Here is a 24,981-nt window from a genome sequence, read left to right on the forward strand (position 1 = left end):
TGTAAAGAAGGCCTTCCGACATAAACCTAAGTATTCCTGCCTGCAACATCCTCTTTATATATTCTCATGCAGTAATATTCTCGAAATACAGAGTACATGCATGCATGGAGGCCCTAAGAATACTTCGTGCAGTCAATGTGAAAATGTCATGCATATTTCAAAAGTAATAATAGGTAATCTAAAGTCAGCAATCTGTAATCTATAGTCCTTATGGATGTGCCATACTGACGTGCTAGAGTGCTGAGTCGTAATTATGATAATCATAGAAGAGAACAGTCATGGTCAATGACCGTCATTTTCTTTACGTATGAATTTTCCTATGGCATTTTGCCATATCGGCTTCATCGGAACTTTGATCTACCCTTCCATTGTTTTTGGTACTAGAGCTAAAAGAACTACCATTCTCCAAAGTTCACCCGGAAAATGTGAATATGCATGTTCCAAATCATATACGTACTTTTCTCTTTACAAAATACTCGATCGATTCACCAGGTTTTCGAAGTAAACTTATGAAACCCGTACATGCTATGTTTAGCTGTAAAAATCAAAAGTTCTAGTCCTAAACAAAATCATCGTATATGCATGTAAACATGTAAACACGAGGAGAATGTGTATGGAATATGGATACCTGCAGATTAAATTATTCCCATTCGGTGTTGAAAACTAAGTGCTTGGTATTGTGGGAAAACAAAAAAGAGGAAATTGCTAAGAAATTAAGAAAATTGCAAAGTAACTTCAGTTTAAATATTTGTGTTGGAAAATATAACGATGATGGGTGTCTTGTAATATTGTTTCATGACCTTCATGAGGGGAATCAATCATAGACATTGCTTCTTATAACTAACTGTTCTTGTGAAAATCACTAAAGTTGACAAAATCACAATAAAATCACGCCTTTAAAACATTGAGTAACTGATGAAAAATCACATAGGAATTAAAAGAAAATATATAAATCCCGCCTCTTAGTTATTTGATGTATATGTTGGCTAGAACCTGCACTTCAAGTATTTTTCTTCAACTACTCCGATGACATCAGTAATGAGTTTCACCGCGCCACGGAAAAAGACAACTTGTTCGCTAATAGTGGCCTACGGGCAATTACAGCACGCGATCTTGTATAAATGACTGAATAAGCTTAACAGAATGCTGATATAGCTAAGTTTGTTAATGCTGGCTGCCCATCATTAGTAGAATGTCAAGAATAATCCTAGCTTACCCCTTTCAGAAAGCCAACAACTTGCGCTTGCAAAGAATCCAATGATTATAACCAATGATCTCATTTTAATAAAATTCTTGAACAGTCATCTGCCACACAGATGAACGTCTTTTAGTAACACAAACGGTACATTCTTTGGTTGTAAGTAATCACTGAAGTATGCCAAGGATAGCAACGTAAAACCATGGATGACGTTTATTCTCCACTTAGTTGAAATAGATAACATATATCAATTCGGTAACTCATGGCATCAGGCACGCTCAACGCGGCAACAATGTTTTTAATTTATGATATGACTGAATATTCTGGAGAATCAGACCTATAGGTCCTGTTTACACCTTCAGATAGTTATCTGGACAGCTGTTCAGTCGGGTATTGCAGTCACGTTAGAATAGCTCCATGACAGACATGAATGATTGAGTCAAAGATGGAACGATGAACGACTTATAATAAGCATGCAATTATTAATATATTGTCGTAACTGTCAGGGGTTTCGGGTTATCTCTGCCCAGCGAGAGGTTGTATATATGCTAAGAGGATGGGCGCCCAACAATGCAAATAATAGAAAAGTTTAATTCATTTCCAATCCGCCCTCTGTTGATCAAAGGTTACTCCAGTCCAGCTGTAATCATCCCATATATGCTTCGTCTTTATGGTAATATATGTCAAATATACACAAGTTGAAATAATCGATCACAAGCAACTGTTTTTTATCTTTATCCACATAAAATATGAGTCAGTATTGTTCTTAAATCCACAAGAGTAGAATCTTTACAATGAAACAAAGTGACCCATGCACCAAGAAACAATTAAACCTGTCTTTGAAGAAGTCACACCGCGCGAAAGTACACGAATCGCCTGACGATGACCCAAGTCGTTCTACTGGAATACTTGGAATGGATACACGTCAAACAGCTCGAGCTATTTTATCAGTTTTCTTTAGTGACAGAAGGCACAGATTACTTAAACGCCTGACACTTCAAGATTTATCACTATATTAACAACAGCTGCAAAAGAGCAAGAAATTTAATCCTGCATGGCTACACATTAAGAATGCGAAGCTTTTAGTTTGTATATAACACGGAAAATGTAAACATGAACTCATGAAGCAGTAATGATGTCTGTATTAAAACATTATCTCATATAGTTCTCAGTCTTCAAAGTTTAAACCTTTCTTTAATCCTACAATACATTGTGATGATAACAGAAACATGTGCTGATGTTGACAGCTAAACAAACAGTATATAACCTCATAAGTATACTGCAAGAGTTTATTCAATGTATTTAGCGAGCGTATCGTTAGCCAACCTTAAATCATTTTATCATTTTATTTTTCAATCACTTTATTTGTCAAATCCATCATATGCACTATTGAGTGCATGCATAAGCTTCCGTCATAAAAATTTAAATCACGCATATATAGAAAGGCAAAGCAATTAACATGCATTTCCTTCAATTAAAAATCAAAATTTCAAACCTAATTCATATGAAATTCAAACATGTTTTATGTTTGAAAACCTTCCAAATAATAACCCAGGTCAGGGTCAGTATGGAGAAAATGGCAAGCTGTCTATCGATATTCAAAGATTAGTTGTTTATCAAAATATCCAATCTTGCATGTTTCATTAGTGATTTAAAGAAAAGCTAACGGACAGCAAATCCAACGATCAGCTGCCTTCATTTTCTTTCCTCGGCGGGATCTACCTCCCAATATATTCTAACGCTCACATGCGTTGCTCCTCTTTGCTTTACACAGCAAGTAACGTCAAAACTAATTTCAAATGCTTTTGGAAAGTGATGAAGTTAAAGTGAAGTAATCTGCTATAACATAAACACAGCATGAGGAAATGTTCCAACTATTAACCCAATGAATAAAAACAGTGTTTTTATATTTTAATTAATATTTAAAATTGCTCAACAATTAAGGCACACATAGTCTTGCCTTCATATAGCATGCAATCTATGCAGCAAGCATTTCTTTCAAAGCATTATACTCAACTAGTCAACTTTTATACTAATCCGAAAAGAACCTGGGCCTGGGGGTTAGCAAAGCTCTGGCCGAATTAAAAGAATTAAAAACCGTATCACTTTTTTGAGAACACTGCATGCATGCATGTAATTTGTGTACTCATCCTTCAAATATAACCACGTACATGCAGACTACAGTTATTAGAATGCACATGGTTCAATCGAAGGCTGGAAAAATGATATTGTCAAACATAGATAATGATATGGGTTGACGTGTAATGTGGCCTGGTATTTTAGTTCGGTGCAACAAACAATACAAATACAAAAACATATAAAGTAGAATCCTGAGTATACTCACAACTGCCGGTGTATCACACTCAAAACAAATGAAATTGCCGCTAATTTTCTCGTGTTTTATGGTCGATGCTGTTAATCTCAATGTTCCAACAATCTCCGGACAAATTACGTTTTTGGACACTCGGCTCCAGCGCTGTGGGTGGATGAAAAGTTCCACGGAAACACAGACTAGATCTGTTGCTAGATTTCTCGTATAAACGAACACTGGTGAACTATGGCATATGGCATATGGCTGTTATGTTCTCCTGGACACAACAAGCGTTGCACATACAATATCCCTTGAGTATATTTCCCAAAAGCAAAAGCATCATTTTAAGCCAAAATTTGTAAATGAGACAACAATTCCTACTTCCTAGTATTATTCGTCTTAAGAATCTGAAACAGACGTCGAACTTTCCACTTGCTGAACCTAATGTTAATGCATGCTATGCTAATGATAACATGTCTTTGTTTGTCGACATATGAAACGGGCCTTCGGGGCTGTTGACAAGAGACCAATCACCCGAGATTCAAGAAAGAGTAGGATAATTTTGAAGTTTGAACAATGGAATGAATGGATGCTAGTTTTTATTTATCATAATTGGACATATTTTACGCCCATATAATTGTGTTATATTTCTTATATCTCTACCGGCATTTGAAAACCTGGCTAAACACTGCAATTTAGCCGGAAACAAATTTAGGTATAGTCCAATTTCTGGTGCAGTTAAAAGGATATCTCGGTATATTTATTTGACAATGCACAGTTTTAAACTGACCCAATTTTTGCAATGATAACAGACTTGCACTAGGAAATCTAGTTATGGTTGAAGATAAAACATTCAAAATCAAACTGATTAAAATTCCAACCACTGAGTTATAAAATAATTCCTGGAAGACATGCTCCCATTGCATGCTTCTCACATTTCAATAACTTTGTCCGCCATGATTTTGCTTCACTTTTTTAGGGGCAAGCAAGTCCTTCAAGAACTTAGTCTATTATAGGAATCAGTTCTGGACACAATGAGTTTAGGTGTGCATGAGTGAACTTTAGCATGCAGGTATATATATAAGTTTATCGCAACTAATAAATACGTACGGACGTATAAAAACAAATACGCATATTTACCCAATTGTGCTGGTGTAGTGATCACAACGACATCATTACAAGTACTTCTCGTTGTTTTGTAATGCTGGTCCACAACGCTCACACACACTTCATATCTCATATTTCCTTCGAGACCGTCCACTATAGCATTTGATATTGATCCAGTGATATTCTTCTGTTGTTGTATCGTTGACGATCCCTTTTTTAAATGAATAGAATATCCTATCCCGCCCGGATGTTTTATTGGTCCCTTCCACGCGAGGTATATTGCTGTTGATGATATCGGTCTTGCTTCAGTAAGTGTTACTTGTTTAAGATACTCTCTTTCTGAATCAACACCTTTAACAATATAAACAGAGAATTGAACAAGGAAAAGATTGGAACTTAACATCGAGAATGAAAACAACTTCTGGCTTGCGCGGTTGAAGGATTGAAATCCGATTTACATAATCAAACAATTCCCATCAGTTCAGTCGTAACTGCTACTATCACGTCGTGGGATGTCTCGGCCAATACCGCCTTAACAATCTCTCAACTACTGTACATTTAAATTCCATTTCTTTAGCAAACTATGGTTAAATTAAAAACCTGATTGACACAACAGACCAGGAATGTTGGTGAATATATTTTTTGAGACTGTTTGCGAACAATGCACCAAAATAAAGAGATTGATCCAGACTTGAACCAGATCTATTTATGATACGTACGCCTACTCGTATATAACATTAATAACATTGACTATCCCACAAGGTCGAGATCCACCAGTATTCATGTAATATTTCAAGGTCTGTCCGAAAAAGGGTTGATTTTTAAATTGCATCAGTCGATGAAAATGGCACAAAAATGCGTCTGTTTTTCTATATGTCAAGAATTCAAAAATATTGATCGATTTGAAAATGGATTTGATTGGAATACTTGCATAGAAACGGCCAGTATCTTGTAAAGCGCATTGAAGGTGTAATTTAATCTTACTGGGTTATAAAGTATATAAACGTTGCCAGCCAGCTAGCCGCCTGGAATTCAGCCAAGAGCTGGGAAATCCCAATAACGGAATAAGCCCCTCTTAGCTGCATTCCAACCAAGACAGTGGTGTGGAATAGATAAAAACTTTATACTATGGTATGATTAATAAAAACTTTATACTATGATATGAGAATCTTGCTTTACGCAGTTGTACGCTGTGGTTTTTGTCTCCGAGTGAGAGACGACTGTTTTAACTCTTGTCGTTGCTGTTGTCATAGTTACTGTCGATACTGCTACAATTGCCATTCTTGTTGCTGCGCGTAATTGCATTTTCAATTATCAAATAGGATTACACTGAAGGCTCTTTTAGGGAAGTGGCAATTAAGTGAATTTCAATCAAATAACAGTGAGTCTAATCATGCCAGGGGTTTCGTAATAATAGAGTGAATCAAATATCTGACAAAAATCACAAAATACTTCAGAACTGTCCTGTTATACTCATGTAGGCTGTAGAGAGTGTAAGAGGACATAGTCGACTTAAGACATATAATTAGTTCAGATATTCCACTGTTTCCACAAATCATCTACAACTGGTCAAAATCTATTGGGGGTAAAAAATCGCAAAAAATGCAATCTCAAGTTATTAATCTCAAGTTTTGCAGAGCGGTCTCTTGAGAATATCAGCAAACGGAAGAAGAATCTAACTAACCTTAGCCTTAGGACACAGACGTGATGAAAATCTGTACCTATTTCTATATCTTCTCCAGTTAGTCTTACTTACGTCACTGACTTTGTTTACCAAGTAAAACTGGATTCAAAATATTAGTGAGTGTTTTTACTCACGTCCGCGTGCTTCCCGAGGCAGCTTAGCATGGGAATTTGCGTCAGAAGACGCTGACGTAAAAAGGCTAATGAGAATTAGGAAGTTTCGTAGATAAAAGAGCTTATAAATAGTTGAAAAATCTGCGTGTTGCTTCAGTATAACAAGGTGTTTTTTACCCAAGGATAATCCTACACTAACGAGATAAAGGCTAGATTAATATTGTCATTGGAAACGCCAAGATGGAGATCGACGAACCTAGTTTCCAGGAGTAAGTGTGGTATTCCTATTCCAGGAGTAAGTCTTCGACCCAGCCGACCAGCGGTAAATGCCACCTAAAAGCTATTTGAAGGTCATATTATTTGGTCATATTATTTGGTGATACGGAAACTCGACCGGCGCCTTCTCGCGATTCGCTGAGGCTTTGACTGGCTTCAAAGGTTTATTCAAATTTAGATCTGTGATTTCTTTTGCCATGCTGCATTGGGGGTTTATCGAGAAGTTCGTTGCAGTTTTCTTGTAACATTTAAATATTAGCTGAATTAAACGTGTTCAGATTTCTCCTCTTATTCTCAAGACCACATCGAGGACCTTTAAAGGTATTAAAAGCCCGAGTCTAGACTAGTTGACGATGTCAACAAACAACAAACAAGTGCAGTTGTAGCCTGAAACCATCTATAGCAGAAGATTTATTTCCTGTTAGTGCAGTTGCTAACTGGCAACGAAATCACAACAGCATTCTTGTGAGGTTGTCTGCCGGCTAAGCCTCGTTCAAAATAAGATAACACCGGCCATAACTGTTGACCTCATGGGAAAACAATGTTCGGTATTGTCGGATCAAATTTTGTTGACAGTTGTCAGTGCACATTTTGGGCGCTGGGCTTTTTCTTCATCCCGAGCATTTCTGAGCTTAGGTGTTGCAGAATATCAAATTCTATAAACAAGGTGCGTGGTTATTGTGAATCAATAGAGCACCTGTCACCTGAACTTGGCTATCGCCTGCGCTCTCCCAAGCACGTGGTATATATAGTAAATATCCCGGCGCACATTCATGATTGATTCAGTATTTTTTTACAGCTTAAAACTTAGAACTGGCGCCGACACTTTTTTTTATCTACGACTGCATTATGAATGCGGGTTCTTTCAGGGATATCACTTGATGACAGCCCTCAATCAAAACGTCTGAACGTTTGAAAAAAAAAATAATTCAACTCATCAGGCTTTAATTGAGAAGTTCCTCAACTATGTGCCCGTGGCAAATTTTGATAGAATTGAACGACCTTTGGCTGCATGACACAGAGAAAATAAAATTTTAACTGAATAAAAAAATTGAGAAGAAATAAAAACATAGTCATAGTCATAGTGTAAAACTGATCTTGCATTTGATTGCTAGATTGAAACTCAATTAACAAGGATAATCATAGATCATCTGTTTATAATACTACATAGAGAAATAATGGTTCAATCTAGTTCATCATCCTTTGCAAGCTATAGGACTTGTATTTACGAAAGACCTTTGACAGACGACATTTTTACTGGTAATCTTGAGGAATACTAAAATAACTTATTATATTTCGTAATGTGATTATATTTTGTAATGTGAGAATTTTTGCTAATTCTTGTTTTTGTTTTTCTTCACATTCTATTCTATTGTAATTTTATTTCTGATGTATTACATAATTTCATTAAATAATTAGGTAAAACAAAATAGTTTAAGCAGATTTTCCTGAAGCAACCTATGGGGGCGTCAAACTACTTTTTAACTACCCATTTAAATTGTAGTTAAATACAAAACCCTTGTTTTTGATTGGTTGAATTGTGTAAGTATAGACCTAAACATCCAGGTGTGAATGTAATCATTTGAATTTTAAAGTTACATCTTTGAAACAGTTTAAAGACGGCTATAAACCAATATCTAGTTGGTCAGAACAATAATAAAATTGGTTTAATTGAACTATTTTAGCAATTTTAATCCGCAAAGTATGAGCTTCGCTAATATAGTAATAATCCTGACCATGATCATGTCCAAGTGCAACCTAAGACAATATTGACTTTTTGAATTTATACAACACACATGTAACATATATTTGTCAGACTACGATAGGTCTGTGTGTTAAATGTTCTTATGGAATCTGCACATGTCGTATTGGAATAGCGTTTTGCCTATATCCAATTTCCGCTCTTAATTCCGCTTTTTAATTTGTCACTGTCTCTAAATATTCCGATGTTTTTAATTCTATCTTCGTGTGTAGTGTCTACAGCAGCATAGATCGTTCTGTGTTTTTAGAGAAAATACCAAAACAGCATCGCTAATATTAAATGTTTGTTTTGACTGTTTGTGATAACTATGTGTTGTTTCAACATGGCCATGTAACAGTTGTGGCTGAGAGCCTGAGAGGAGACCGGAGATCCCCTGCTGTTCATGAGAACACAGATTATGACGGTATAGACTCGTGAAAAATACTCCTGAATTCCAAAGACGATACTGATCGTGCATCATTGAAGAACATGAACAGAAAAAACAGCAATTAGACTTATAATGAATAGTAAAGCGATTAGAGAAAAAAATCGTCTAGTCATCATTGCCCGAATGTTTGTGATCTTGGTTAGCGAATTATAATATTTAATTAAACACCTTTTTCCAGCAAATTTACTGAGAACGCATTCAAATTTTTCAAATACTTCAACTTAAAACGCCAGAATTTGGACACTTCTATTATGAGTGTTTAGTGTTTTGCATACATATTTGTTAACCCGAGCAAATTTGACCCTTGGGTTATCCTTACTTTTCTGCATGCTCACCATTGTGGTTATCAATTACCTTTAATTAGAAAATTTAATAAAATAAACTGTTTTACAAGATCTTTGTGTTTTATTACATTTAATTTTGAACTTGTATAGATGCTATCTATAGCTTTGCCTTGGGAATAAGGTATACTGCATGCATGATTGTGTATAATACGGCAAAGTCAAAGAGATAGAGGGTATAATTAAACTTTGAGTGAACTGTATAAAGACAATTGACTCGTGGAATAATTATAAGTAATTTGCGAAGTTGTTATATCGCCTATAAAAGCAAGTCATCGTCTACACAAATGTGATAATATATTATCATGAATTCATCTCTCCAACAGAGTTTAGCCTCCATGCCATCTACTGCGGCAGCAAAGGAGGTCTTGATCCGACAGAAAGATAAAAAAATCTGTTTTCTATATTTCGTAATACGAGTATTTTCTGCAATTAATATATATTTGTAGATTGGTTAACTTATAAAATATTTAGCTTCCCACTAAGATACTCTCAGCTATACTGGGCGTAAATTAATGAGATGAGCAACAGTCATAAAACAAGCGCAATTAAAACGAGTGACCAGTTGTTGAGATGAAGCACTGTGGACAAATGATCAAAATATTTCAAATCGTCATAATTAAACATAAGATCAAAAAGCACATTGCGCAAAAGTCAAATGACGCAAGATACACATGTACCTTGACATTGTACAAAGTGTTCCCTAGTGGAAGTATGTAACGATCTAAAGGAGGTTTAGCTTGTCGTCTAAACTCTTACGTCTCATCTCCCCTACAGTGGAGATAAATTACACCAGACTGCAGATTGTGTTACAACTCACCAGTTTGCCTTGAACAGAAAATAAGGAGAATGGCGCAAAATATTCGCATCTTTGTAATTACGCTTTGAGCAAATACCAACATTGACTTTCCGTTGATCTTCCTTGTGAGTAAATTACTACACGACCATTAAGAAGATTTGTCACTTGACACTATAGCACCGCCAACACACGCGCCACAATCCCGCTAAATTAGGTTTAGTTTCCTTTCGACTTTCCTTTCGACATTCCAGTGTTTTATGATATAACGTAATGTGATACAAGTTATAAGAGAAAGAAACAGCCCTGTATTATAGAAGCCAACGGGCCTATTTTGACTCTTCCTCTTCGTCGAGCGCCGTGTCCAATTTTAGGAATGCCTAAATGATATTATAGGTATTTGTCACTAATTGTGTGATATTTCTCACTTCTTTGTTCCAGCACAATAGGAGGGGAGGGATCAATTCGACATGAATACAAGGGGCACTTTGATTTTTATTGGTTCAACAGTTAATCACCTACAAACCTCATATTGTTTACCGGGTCGGCTACCTTGGCTCTCTGTGGGCCTGTGGTTATTGGTTGACAACGCAAAGCAATGTCAACAATGATTGTGAACGTCAAGAGAACCATTTCATCTTTCTAGCTGAATAGATGCACAGTTGTTGCTTACTGCCATGAAAGGTCGCTTATAGCTTTATGTGGGAAAGCACCAAAATAATGTCTTAATGTAGCTAAATTACGCACAACACGAATCTATAAACACATGGCTGTAGGGCCTACGTAATCTATATAATTAAAAAAAACTACAGGGCTACGGGGTCCGGGGATGAAGTTTAACTGATATTTCTTTGATAACCTCTTGATAATACATGCCTATTTTATTGTGGTTTTAATGTTTAATGTCATGAAATTTTGCCTCGCCAACTAGAGACACACAGCCTGGAAAAAACTTACTTTTGTGGTGTATGTTCGGTCTGACTCTCTGTTTATAAACAGCTTATAAGGTCAAGTTAACAGATGGTTAGAATTTGATAATGGTGATCCTAAAAGCGATACAGTACACTGAGATTAAATACGTGGAACACTTTGCAGAAATAGTTCATTCCTGTGCCACATTCCAGACACAAACATGATAAAGTCATAAAACATCTGAATTTTATGTCATATATAGTTTGAGCCAGATGACGTAACAGCCCCATACTGAATGGAACCGTAAAAAACGTAACAACATATTTGCTTTGTTCAGTAAATTCATAAATTTCTCATTCACTCGAGAGCGAGCGTGGAATAATTCCACTGGCTCTGTTTGCTCATATATTTTCACAATTATCCATCCACCTGCTAACGTATCTTTCATTGCACGATCACATGCAACCAAGCACTATCAATATATAACATACGTGATGTTGGTTTACTATTTGCACTTTCCAAATATAGAATTCAAATTGGAAATCAAAACATATGACAAAAAGTTTATTAATTTATTTTGAATCAAATAATTAAAATTTCATCCAAACGTCATTTACGAATATATAACATTAGCCCCGCTTACACTACATTCAATTCATCGGCGTGCCCATTTCATCCGTACTCGGCCTTTTTTTGGTAGCCTGAGCACCAATAATATTGGGCACGGGTACCCATTTTAGCCGTGCCAATAAATTGCCTGTAGTCAAACAGGGCTATTATATAAGGTTATATACAATCTCTATACGTATACATTATATTCAATAAATAATTACCTCCTTTATAGTAAAGTGGTCTGTATTAACTGCTCTATTATCTGCTCTATTAACTGCTCTACTACCATAGTTAGTTTTTCAAATATATTCCCAGAGAAGTAAACTTTTATATTCTCCCAATTCTAGGTACCAGGGCCATGCCTTCACTTATCGCGTGTTGTCTAACGCCCTGAGTGTTTACAAATTATTCTTTATCGGCTGAGGTATTATATATCATTAAATATTTAAAGCATTGACGCCTTTGATTAAATTAATATTCTTAATTTCTGTCTCTAGTCAATTTTAAGCTCAGTTAATTAAATACCGTGTAGCATCACCTGTTGTAAGGTAAAATCCAACTTTATCACGCCAACCACGCCTATAAAAGGCACCTTTTCTGTGATTTTTCAACACAAAAAAGTTTAATGCCTCAAACCTTCTACCCAATGAATTTTTTTTACCGCAAGTCAACTTTTATTAAAAAAATTTTTGCAATTGTATGGAAAAACCACTTGAAAACTACAGTCTGCTAGTACGAATAACAAAGTTTCGGATCAGTATTAAATTCAGTAAGAATTTTTATAACTACACGGCGTTAAAATGAATAAAAGGTTATGGGTGTGATGGCATTTCAAAGTTGGATCGATTACCTTCACTTTACACACTACAGTTCACAGAGTAGTATATATTTCACATTTTACACATTCTAGTTCAACTTAGTCTGGCATGCATACAACTATAAGCAAGTTGAGCAGATTTGATAAATGTCATTATTTAAACGGAGACAGCTAGGAGCAATCTCATTTCTAATAAGTCGCAACTTTCGGTCATCAGCCAGCTGAAGACAAAGAAATTTAGACTCATGAGTTGACATATATATCTGCGAATAACTGCGCGTTTTTTGTTTCAAAAAACACACATCTTGCTCTTGAATTAAAAGACATCGTATATACTTATATCTTCCCGCGTATTAAATCTAATTTAATTCTTTAACTTAATACAATACACATTTCAGACATGCACATTTCAAACTTCATGAATTCTTCATGTACGGAAACATTAAAATGTTGGAATTTGAATTTTAGCTCATTATCTATTGTTTTTAATGTTCCCGTTGTAAACTTGAAAAATATTTAGCACGTTTTCACGCCGGTCCAAGATCTGTTTTCAACAGTGGCGTAGCCAGCCTGACGATTTCGTCCCGCTATGTAAATTTCGAGGTATTATAATTATTCATGTCTTTTGAAATTTATTGTTTTCACAGTCAGTGAACACTAAAATATTAGCATAGCGGGACAAATCGACAGGCTGGCTACGCTGCTGGTTTTCAACAACCTGTTTCGAAACCAAACGCAGGAATCGCAACCAAAAAATACAAGCCGAAGCCAAAGGCTCTTTATACACAGTAAGAATAGTAAAAGATAAATAACTGTCGAAACATTGTTAGAGGAATAACTAAACCGTTGTCTCTTTCTCACAAATCTCGATTGCACGAATCTCAGTCGGTGATTCGATTGGATCATTCGGCAGCATAACTTCCTCTTTCTGATGAGCAACTCTCATAAATGAAGGACAAAACGTAGCAAGAAGTACAGGCAAAAACAACAAACCATGAAGAAGGCCAAGAACCACAATACCAAACAAAATACGGAAGAATATATGGAAGAGCTCTGATTCTGAAAACGCTATCACCACTATTCCAAGAAATGTACTTACACCTAAAAAGAGATGAATAAAATGAGAAACTATAACAAAAGAACAGGGATTTTACATTATACATAACGTGGTATATTATATATACTTCTATCTGTGCTTCCACTTACCTCCCATTAATACACTGATACCAACTGTACTCAGGGAACGAACGATACGTTGGTCGTTTCCAGGAACGTCAGATACAACAAAAGCGTGGGCCACGTGAGCGCTATAATCCACACTGTAACCAATAGCCATTACCAGACCAATCATTGATATACCATTCAGAGAAACATCCCATATATACATTAATCCAAATAATTCTATAACTAGACTGGCAAAACTTAAAAACACAAATAGGATAACAATTGGGTGAACCAGATACACACTGCTAACACCAAGTATTGCTATTGCAGCAATAAGAAGGTTGCGGACAGTTTCTTTAGCGGTCAGCGCGTACTGTTCATAACTTATAAATTGTTTCGCGATAGGAAAGCTCGGGAGAGGAGATTTTTCATCAATGTCCTCACGTAGAGTCAACATTGCATCTCGTAGTTTTAATGAATCTGTCGTACTGATAGTATAGACGATCATTCGAGACGCAATAATTTTCGTGTTTTTTTCGTTAAACACGATATCCTGTTTATACATTTGTCCTGCTTTTGAATTAACAAACATTTTAACAGAATTGTAGAAATCAGGTCCAGTGAGATTTCTTTGATTTCCGGTTGCCCAGCGTTTAAAAACTGGCAACCAAAATATACTTGCATTGACCAAATAGAAGTCATTTGAAAAGGCAATTTTTTCAAGATTCATAAGTTTTTGCTGCGTCTTTGAATCGCTGTACTCAACGTGTTCACCAATGACGACAAGATTGACTTGAACGGACTGATCGTAGTATTTCTCAGTCGTTCTGATGAAATTTTTAAAATAAGAGCCTTCTTTGGCTACGACGTGTTGATCAAATCGCTGGTCAATATGAAACGTGCCGTACATTCCAAGAGCAAACAAGGTTAGAGCCATCATGATCACTATCTGTTTAATTGGCGTCTTCACGATGAAACTTGCCCATCTTTTCATTATGTTTGTGCTTGAAAAGTGAGGTAAACGATGGAACTTCAAATATTCCGATGCTTTGGATAGGCTACCGCTATATTGGCACAGCAGAACGTCAATCTTTCCAGCTTTAATTCTATCAGCATCAAACTTTGAGGCTGCGACGAAGAAAGTAATAATAAACAGGTAGGCGAACGCGATGCAGAGTGAGGCATAGATGCAGAAAATACGTATCGCTGGAAACGATGTTAATGTACTAACTGCGAACGCTACCACGTTTGTCACGGACGTCATAGTCACGGTTGGGCCAGTTTGAGATAGAGCATGCGCGATACGTTGAGTGACAGGCCAATCAAGAGGTACACGGTCAAGTTCATGAATAATTAAGAACATATTATCAAGACCAATCCCAAGCACCAGAAAAGGCAAGACACCAACCATACTGATAAATGGTAATTGCAACCACATACCAAAACCTAGACCAGCTGCTATGCCATAAACAACAGCAAGCACTCCAAATAGAGAAAGCAATGAATGACTTCGAGCACTTTCCCGGATATTACCAGAAACAATACAAGCAAAGGAAATCATGAGAATAAAAGTTACTGATACAAGACGAATATCTGATCCAGTACTTTCACCAATAGCATCATCAACACTTCGAGTACTGGCGTACGACATATCCACATGCTTCATTTTATTTTTCAACCCAGCAAGTTCATCAAGAATGCGTTTCTCCAAAGTCAAAACTTTATCAAGTGTAGTCTCGTCTTGCGGATTTCGCAAAAAGTAACGCATCATCAATGATCCAGAATATTTCAGTTCAGGTTGGAGCGTTTTTCCAAAGATTGCAGGTAGATTTAAATAAAATGCTCTTCCGTTACTGGCTAAACGATCCACATTATAGTAAGCTAACGAAAGATGTGCCGGAACATTATTTAAACTACCATTACCATACCAAGTCACAATATCCAACGGATTCACCATTACACAATCGGAAATACTCTCAGCTGTCTCCTTTGATAACGTCGTACAGTATTTTATGAAATCTTTCTGTCTTGTAATGGCTTTATGGATTTCCAAAGCTTCTTGAAAACACTCCTTGGTAAGAACACCAGACGACCTGTTGGAAATGTCCGGATATTTTGGAGTTAAGATAACAATCTCTTCTCTATAATCCAAATTGAAATATTTATCAGCAACTTTGAGATCGCTGATAGCGCGGCATCCTTCAGGAACGTACAATTCCTCCCATCTATTTGCAAACTTGAATTGTGTAAACCCACACGCGAGAACAGCAAGTAGGACATGTAGGGCTATGAATGTCGTCCATGTTCTCCGGCAAATAAATTCCCCTAACACACGGAATTTGGCACTGATCACTTTTAGGTAGTAGCTGCAGAAATACAACCAGACCTCATAAGGATTATAAGGTTCTCCACGAAAGGTAAGGCTGTAAATGAAAGAAAGAAAGTAAAAGGTTAGATAACAGAAAAACGTTGTTTTCTTCATTTATAAGCACAAACGTTCATTTTTTTTTGCCACCCACTCTAAACACCCACTGGTAAAAGGTGGGAAGTTTAACCAATTAGATGGCAAAAAAGCTCATAATAAGTCCGCATATATTATAAATGCATAAAGTGTGAAAAGCAAAATACTGTGAATATACAAGATATGACAGCACCGGGCCGAGTGACAGCTAAATACATTTTCCCCACTGTTTGGAATCTTAGGATAGAACCTGGGGGAAAATTTGACATGCATGACTTAGATTTGGATGTACACGGGAGAGCAGATTGTATGCGAGATTATATGCGAGATAGTTTTTATTTAAGACAAACATGTTCCCATGCAGTGTATTGACGATTTTTCACAACATCGTCTTATCAAACGGTTCACTAAGTGCCCATAGGAAACTTCTCGACGTTTTCACCGAAGGAGGGCCTTCGTCGTTTAGAAATCCTTTTCGTAAGTCTTGTATTATGTCGCCATTCAAGTGACTTATCTCTTACTTTTAATGCGTGTAAGCTGTCTGTCTTCCGGGAGACATGCTCAAAGAAGATTACGAGACGGCTTGATACATGTTACTGTATGTGAACTTGAAAATATAAAACTGAATCATTCGACAAACATAACAGCCAACAATAAGATCTGACAAAACACTCGATAAAAATAACTTGATAACTCCTAATTAATAAACATGCAGACAATTTTCTGTAGGATGTTTATATATGTAATATAGTGATATAAAATGTTTTGTTGTAGGCTTGTAGCGGAAGGAGCGCAAGAAATTGAACTAACGTGCAGCTGCTGATATCTTCTGTACAAGTGTGACACAATACATGCATGTGGTTCGCAACAAGAATAATTTTAAATGTTAAGTGGCAGAACAAACATTGGCTATTTATTGCTACATGGCTTATTCTCTTGCATTCCTATATTACAGCTGAGAGAAGCATATATAGGAAAAATATACTATCATATTTTTATATGAAGTATTTGGAGGAAGGCCACCACGCATCACACTTTATTCTTGTTTTAACTCCTATCGTCATGCAATACGTTGTCACTAAAAATAAAATTTCTCAGCGTCGTATATTCCGCGTCCGCGTATATGTTATTTTCCTATTGCTTTTGACAAAAAAAGCAAAATCATAAAAAACGTTTATATGAGATTATTAATTTTATGCGTATAGGCTATAGCTATACAAGTTTGGTACGAAATAGAGAAACGAAACAGCAATTTCAAAACAAAAGCCAATTATATATAGCATCACACAACGTAGACAACAAAAACTGAGACAGAAGAACAAGTCAATATGAGATGATGACAGCCGGTGCATGATTATAGGAATGATAATACCTTGGTTTCCTTGGCATGATGAGGGAAATTTCTTAGCAGCCAAATATGTCAGAGATTGCCAGTAAATATAACACATATATGTTATTCAAACAAAACAAGCAATAGTTTTGATCTAAACAATCTTTCTTAACTGCGTTCTTTTTGGCAAGCCAATCACGTTGATTCGTTGTGCTTTGGTAAACCACAAGTTTTCTTGTACCCGCAGCTTCACCGTGTCAACATTGCTTCAATAACAAGTCTATACGATGCCAAAATACCTTCTCATGCTTTACACGCGGTCTCAATCTGAATAACAGACTTGTCACTTGCTTTGTCGATTTTCTATTTCATTTTTGTTCAGTTGTATTGACATACCGGTATATAAAATGTGCCTATCGTTTGCCGCTACATCAGTTTATATGAAGCAAACGGTCCAGAATTTAGCCATTCATATTAATTTGCACATATGATACAAGACTTGTCATTAAAGTTCCGTTAGCCGTTCATTGTTATTCTGACTGAATTCATGTTAAACGCTTAAACGTATTAAAGCTATATTTGTTTAATTATGAATATATGGAAACAGTCTTTTCCGGCTTTCAGGCCAACGCATATATGCAAATCTCAAACTTAGAGTTAATATATGTTTTGATGAATTCCCTCACAAACAACAGCCCAAAGAGAGCTATAGTACGTAGAAATAATAAAAACTGCTTATTCTATATTGCTGGGATACGCGGAAGCAGCTGCTTCGACTCAGCTCATGCCCTCATGGAGAACAGAACAATAAGAGTTAATATAAGACTCTGTTGTTTCGGAACCTTTGATGTTCTCGCGCATGTCAGTTACATCAATGACATTTTGTGGTCAATATAAACACGCTGAGATGGCTGGCTGTTTCGTCTTTTCACTGTCATATATTGCATATTTTTGCATAAAAACGAGGACTTGCAGGTTACATGGTTGAGTGTCTCCCTCCTAGTCCACTCTTCAATGACTTTATTCTATTTTATGGAGCATTGTCTTAGTTTGTAGGCACGTGAAGAAAAATTTTCTAGATGTCGAACTCATTAAATAGCTGCATATTCTAACTCTTATAACTATGAAAAATTAACCGTTTTAAGCCTAGTCGCGGTTTTGAAGTTATTTTATTTATACACGACAAGATATATACCGTTTAATAATATATTTCATCATCACGTTTTATCCATACAAATTAAAGAGAAGTTATAACTAACATAGTAACTATAGTTTTTACACCATTGTTCAAGATAGCATTGTGTAAAAAACTAAAATTATGTGATTGTTTAAATTTTTCGTGCTAACAATTATCAATTAGCAGGATGTACATGAATATAAGTATAGGCTGTATAGCTACAGCCGGAATATACGATAACAAGTTATCTAAAATGTATTCATAATTGAAGTAAAGATCCGTGTTTTCAAAACCATTTTCATCATATTTTAAACGTTGACAGCTTTCCTTGTCTGTGTGAACAGATGCCATGAGACGATGAAAATCTAGCGTAACACAAAATCTTGTTACAATATTACTACAAACACGTGGAGATATGAATATACAAACACGTTTAAACCAATCAGAACAATGCCGCCACCATGTGTGACGTGCATCAGTAAAATACATGTTTGTCTTTAGAATAAAGCAAGGAAATGCATGAAGCCGAGCAGGCCTGGTAACAAAAAGCTCGTTCCTGTAAGGTTCATAAAATAAAACGCTAAAAAGGTCGAAATAACCCCGTGCTCTTACTGGGTATTGCAACATAATTTACCACTCAAGTCGGAGTATTCTACCATGGTTTGTTGTTGAGTTTAATTTAAATAATTATAAACTCAGCTTATCATCGTTCACTTATTATCCAACAATCGGTCTAGGAACGCATTGAAAACCAAAAGTGCATTGAAACAAGTTGTGAATTTGCAGAAATTTACAGGAATGAAAAACCCCGAGTTTAAGAGCGTTAAAATGGCTGAAGAGGGCAAAATTATACTTGTTGTAAAACTCTCATCTGAATCATATGCACGAGTTTCCAGGACGCCTTCCACAGTCTGGACTCTCGAGCCAGTTACTGGTCAGAAGCAGACGTATTAGGCTTTTTTGGGAATTAAATTCACACTGCGCGATATACCTATCGCAGTCTATATGCTGTTTAGGAAATCGGAGCTAACTGAAGATCAAAATCTTTTAAACCATTTGTGATCGAAATTTGGAAAATAGCCGCAACATATCTTATTGAATTAAAAGATTGTTCTGGGATTTGTTCAAATTTGCTTGCAGAATTTGTTGAAAATAAAAACGAGTTACGCAGTGCAATCCACTCAGAGAAGGTTGTCTACCCTGCAGCTGGTTCACTTTTCCATGTTTTTAAGTTTTTATGTTCGCAGGTCTGCATGTATGGGCGACTCTAAAATGAAGACTTGATGACTTGCACGTTCGTGACAATAAAGTGTTTGAATATTGAGTAATAACATGCTCTTATAGCTATTGCATTTGCAATATAACTTGTTCGTCTTAGTAACCAGCCCATTTTCACAATCAATACCCAACAGAGCGTTTGTATCAACAAAAACAGCAAGCAAGCTGACAGAGTGAAGACGAGCACAGTTGAAAGAAAGTATTATAAACAAGACTATAGTAATGTGAACAATTGTCATTGTTGATAAATGAATTTATCTTTAAAAAGGGCTTCTGGAACTTATATTTGTTTTTCGTGTTTCCTATTTTTATAGCAATATTCCACTTAATTTACGCACTCAAAATTCGAGTTTGGATCACGCTAGAGGCAATTAAATTTATTGTTGTCGTATAGAGCAGTGCAAACCAGTTGATTTCACTAAATTCAGTACCGGTGAGATTATCACCTCAAAAACCTGCCGAATTTTTCCAGCCTCAATACAGGCCTTGTAACTGCATGATAATCCTCCAACTCCACCGCCCTTATGAATGACAAACGTCTCCGCTGAACCAGAAAATTACCACTAATCTAACTCAACTACGACAACGTGCATAAATATGCCCCGTGCATGCAGAGACAACTTAAAAACACAACGTGAAACATTAATGACAATGTCATATACTCAAGATATAAATTTATTGCCTAAATTGACCTTTCGTGTCAATAAAATGTATTTGAATGAAAATATAGTGCTTTCACTGTACTAGTTCTCTTTGTGGTAAAGCAGGTTCATGCTTTGTGATTCTAGATTGAGAGTTCTTTCTATATAAATGGTTTAACGTAACAAACATTACATACATGCAGGGTTACACAAGAGCATGATAACAGGTAATCCTCTACGACTGCGGAAGAAGGGCAATATTGTCCTTGGCCACCTGAATAATCTCGTTACATAAAAAACAGTTCTTAATTTTTAAATTTAACCTCTTGATATAAATCAGAAATCTTTACCGACTTAGTAAATCTTCTATGTTGCGTAAATCAATCTTTTCTGTCATATTTGAAAAATATAATACTTATTTAACTGCAGACTCTATATATTGCCCAAATGAAATATAGCTATCATTATGCAACATTAGAACACATACAAATGTAAGTATTTCACATGTTGATGATAAATAAAGTAAAATATAGTTAATTAAATCTATATCTGTTATCACCAGACAAAGTGTATATACTCACCTGACTAGATTCACCACAGATAACTCTCAGTTTTCTCACAGCTCTATAGGATATATCCGTTAAAAATTCTGCTGGAATGAAATATCCCTTTGTTTTGAGGGTCGAGACTGTCTGAAATCTTTGTTTCTACCGTGAAATATTGGCTTTGGCCTGTGTTGATTAAATGTGACGACAAACGTTTCATTAATATTCAACAAACAAACTTAGTCCCACCAACCCGCTGCAGACGTAAGGATCGTAAATATTTTTTGTGTAGACTTTATAAACCAGATATCTCACTCCTGCCGCGTTAATAACTTCGGGAAATCTTCAAAAGACGGCATGTCGAAAAGATGAATGGCTACATGTCGATAAATTACTAGTTTTGCCTGGGGAATGAAATACTGATACAAATTTGACTATGGTTTGACCACGTAGTGTGATCGTACTGTGCTCTAACAGAATTTGATACGTCAGGGCAAGTCAAAGCCGCCTGTATTGAGAAATAGTACATACCCATGATTAGAATAATAGACTTTGAACTTCATTACGCAGATAAAATTATCAAATATATAATATACACTAATATTCATAAGATATATATAACAAGATTACAAGAAAACTTATTATGTAATATCTTAAAAAATATTATATCCCTTATTAACTGCATGGTTTGTTCGCTATTAGTCTGGTAAATCTATTGCATAAAATCTGGACGATGTAATAATGTTGAGAGTCTCTTCAGCATGTATATACTTCTTATATTGTACCGGAGTACTTGACGATGTACAAATTCGAAAGCCGGAATTTTTTCAAACCTAATTTATTTTCTATGTATTGAAGACTTTCCACATTATCGAGACTGCTTTTTCAGTCAGACTAAGATCACTTCTAAGAAAAACTAAAATTACTACAGAAGAAAAGCGATATATATTCTTTCCTTTTTGATAAAAAATTGAGAAATTTTTCACATCGAAGAGATGAAACATTAGGTTGCGTCTCGTAAAACTAAGCATATCTAAGTTCCTGGATCAGCGTAAAGTTTGTACGGCAAAGATACAAGACAAATATTATTCTTCAGCAAAGAATTGTACAACAAAGATACAGGACAAATATTATTCTTCATTCATGGGAGAATCTCCGTGATTTATGGTTTATATAATTGCAACCTCGCAAGCCAGGATTTCTACCTACACGCTCTACTGAAAGTCTCATTCAGGAAATGTCCACTAATATTTACGAAATGATGCACGTAAACAGCAAATTCATCGTAGAACGACGTCTGAATCGTACCTTCTCTTGCCACAGCTCATTCTCCACACCACGCAACTTTTAAGCAAAATGAATGCCATTTGAATTAAACAATTGTAATAACCTAAACATAGAATTAAATATTACCACAAGACTCTCCATCCCTCAAGAGCTCTCCAATTTTACATGTTGCAGAGGCTGAGCACGTCATAGTATATCTAATACATACCCCAAGAAATCATCTAAATCCATCGTTCTTGCTCTTCGTTTATCGTAATCGTTGTCTGTTAAAATTTTCTGAATTTTTGGTTTAATATCAAAATTATCCTCCAGGAACTATAACATAACAAGATTACAGATTATTTTTTCAAAAATAAAAAATCGGACTTTATACTATAACAAAATTTAGCTCCAAGACACTTACTATTTCGTTCAGTGAACAATGAATTCTGTAGTTTTTCTCTATCAACTCTAATACAGCTTTTGAACTATATAAAAGACACTCAATTTAATATAATGGTGCATGAAAGAGTCGTTCTGAATCAGTCATTCGGTCATTCCAGCTTTAGATACATACTGTACAAGCAATATAAAAATGCTTTGGGGTAAAACATGATTGATGCACCAACCTGAAACAAGAAGCTAAAGTTTTGTTTTTTCTGACAAAAGCTATTCTGACAAGACCATCCCATTCCTATAGAAGTTTATAAAAGTAGACTATAAAATAAGGAGAAATCCAGCACAGTATAGTGTAGTGTATGCATGGAATCCTGTAATCAGGATGTGGTAAGCTGGTAATTAAGTTAATTAAGAAATACAACTGGCTGCATGGTGAAGCATGTGAATCACAGCTTGTACTAACCTGAAAATTGATTGGTGGAGGTGGATTCTTCGGTTCAATTCTGACAACACTTGATTCAACTTTTGGTGGTGGTCGAAAATTATTTTTACCCACCTGAAAATAACATAGAGAAAGATCACGAGAATGAAATTATTTTAATCATGGGAGTAAGAAATGGTCCAATAGCCAGCCCTAACTTCTAAATGCTTTTTCTCTTAAGCCTTGAATGACTCCATAATGTTGAGCTACTTAAATTTTATGTTAAACCCAGACTTCCTGTTTAATGTCATTGGGAAGATCTAACACATAACCACCATATTCTATAGTCGGCATGCAAGTTTGTATGGAATGGTGTTGAGGTGCACAAGGGTCTATGGTACTGCATGAACATTGTAAATTGTAATTTACTGAACTGCACCTTCATTAAATGATCAACTCTTGCTAGTAATTGAGTATTTATGGACAGTCTGCAATATAATTTATCTCCAGGTTTGGCAACTAATCTCTGAGCAAATTCTCTTTGAAACATCAGAACAGCACACCTGAAATTAAATAATATATTCATATGACATGCAATATCACTTGCAACACTTATAAATCCTGTCATCAATGTCTCAGTTGTACCTGAAAAATGGTCTGTGAAGTAGAAGCTTAAAGACAAATGGGGATGAAATCTAAAAAATAATAAATATTTTCATATATGAAACAAACTACAGTATTTTCTACTACATACATAGTACATATATCAACTATTAAGGATTATATAAATGGGATAAAACTGGAGGTATAATTAGAAACACCATACGTACTTGATAAGGAAGATTAGCAACACAGACATCAAAATATGGCAGTTCTGCTTTCAACACATCTCCAACTATCACCTGCAGTTTTGAAGCATATGGCCTGAAAGAATAAGGGAAAGTTTAGAACAGATATTTTTCATGGAAATCCTATGGAAACTACTTACATTCCCTGCACTCTTTTCTTTAACTCAGCAACCAATCTCGGATCAACCTCGCAAGCAATTACCTATAGTAGAAACATCAGGCATATACTTATTGAAAAGATACGAAAAACATAAGGAACACTCTACACTGTAGTGATGATAGCGGTCTTTGAGTAAAGAAGGACTTCTAATCATACAAGATTAGTATAGCATTATTTTATCAGCAGATACACAAAATTGGGACGATTTCCAACCTTTTTAACCTTTTCCAACAGTTTCACTGTCATATTTCCTGTACCAGGACCTATTTCAAGAACTGTATCTGTTGATCTCAACCCTGCCTAAGAAAGAAATCATGTGTACAATAGTTAGTGTGGTGTTTATATGAATTCTTAATACCTAATAATTTAATCATGATCCACTAGAGGTCAATTATCATCCACAAGACTTGAATCATGATCTCCATTACACGAAGGGTTAAATCATGCACACCACAAACTATGCTTGGACCATAAAATTACTATGTATTAACTTCAGAATTTACCTTTTCCACCAAACTGTTCACAACAAGGGGATTTTTCAAAATATGCTGACCGAGATCAGTCTTGAATTGAATTCCTAAAAATATTTAATATCATTTAGAATACCATATATTTAGAATACCATATATTTAGAATACAATATATTTAGAATACCATCCTGTAAGGAATATACCACTGAATACCACTGAATATGGACTAATGGACAAAAATTCTGTTTTATATTGTGGCTAACCGCTAATGGGTTAAGTACAGATACAAACCTTGGCTTGTAACTTGTCCATGTTGCCTGGATTTCTTTTTTATTCTCTCTTTAGGCATTATTAGCACTTTTCTATTAATTCTAGCCAAGTATTAAAGCTTCGTTCCTTGCCAACAGCCCAACACTTGGATAGTCTTGAAAAGTCCACTATAGTGTAAATAGCACGACGTAGCAG

The 24,981-nt window shown here is 35.7% G+C and overlaps 2 protein-coding genes across 2 annotated transcripts; both read right to left on the reverse strand.

The window, feature by feature from the left end:
• Positions 1-12,984: 12,984 nt before the first annotated feature.
• LOC114536261 (patched domain-containing protein 3-like) lies at positions 12,985-17,830 on the reverse strand. Its single transcript, XM_028557588.1, has 3 exons — positions 17,354-17,830; positions 13,563-15,943; positions 12,985-13,457 (listed from the first exon to the last, which is right to left on the reverse strand). The coding sequence occupies exons 1-3, from the start codon at positions 17,368-17,370 to the stop codon at positions 13,195-13,197; spliced, it is 2,661 nt and encodes an 886-aa protein (XP_028413389.1). The 5' UTR covers positions 17,371-17,830; the 3' UTR covers positions 12,985-13,194.
• A 4,153-nt stretch (positions 17,831-21,983) lies between these two features.
• On the reverse strand, positions 21,984-24,936 carry LOC114536263 (probable dimethyladenosine transferase). The gene is made up of 12 exons (XM_028557593.1): positions 24,808-24,936; positions 24,550-24,623; positions 24,260-24,346; positions 24,027-24,088; positions 23,869-23,962; positions 23,684-23,733; positions 23,478-23,601; positions 23,081-23,173; positions 22,848-22,912; positions 22,643-22,706; positions 22,448-22,554; positions 21,984-22,342 (listed from the first exon to the last, which is right to left on the reverse strand). The coding sequence occupies exons 1-12, from the start codon at positions 24,863-24,865 to the stop codon at positions 22,300-22,302; spliced, it is 921 nt and encodes a 306-aa protein (XP_028413394.1). The 5' UTR covers positions 24,866-24,936; the 3' UTR covers positions 21,984-22,299.
• Between the last annotated feature and the right edge of the window lie 45 nt (positions 24,937-24,981).

The sequence above is a fragment of the Dendronephthya gigantea genome, unplaced genomic scaffold (assembly GCF_004324835.1).
Source record: "Dendronephthya gigantea isolate DGI-Jeju-01 unplaced genomic scaffold, DenGig_1.0 000133F, whole genome shotgun sequence".
NCBI lineage: Eukaryota > Metazoa > Cnidaria > Anthozoa > Malacalcyonacea > Nephtheidae > Dendronephthya > Dendronephthya gigantea.

What these genes read in the sequence shown, in the direction of transcription:
- LOC114536263 (XM_028557593.1), bottom strand. Translation starts at nt 24,865, where the DNA reads ATGCCTAAAGAGAGAATAAAAAAGAAATCCAGGCAACATGGACAAGTT. An exon ending in AAGAAAAGAGTGCAGGGAAT is followed by an intron (nt 23,963 to 24,026) that starts GTAAGTAGTTTC and finishes TTATTCTTTCAG; the next exon opens with GCCATATGCTTCAAAACTGC. An exon ending in TTGCTAATCTTCCTTATCAA is followed by an intron (nt 23,734 to 23,868) that starts GTACGTATGGTG and finishes ATTATTTTTTAG; the next exon opens with ATTTCATCCCCATTTGTCTT.
- LOC114536261 (XM_028557588.1), bottom strand. An exon ending in TATCAGTGTATTAATGGGAG is followed by an intron (nt 13,458 to 13,562) that starts GTAAGTGGAAGC and finishes ATCTCTTTTTAG; the next exon opens with GTGTAAGTACATTTCTTGGA.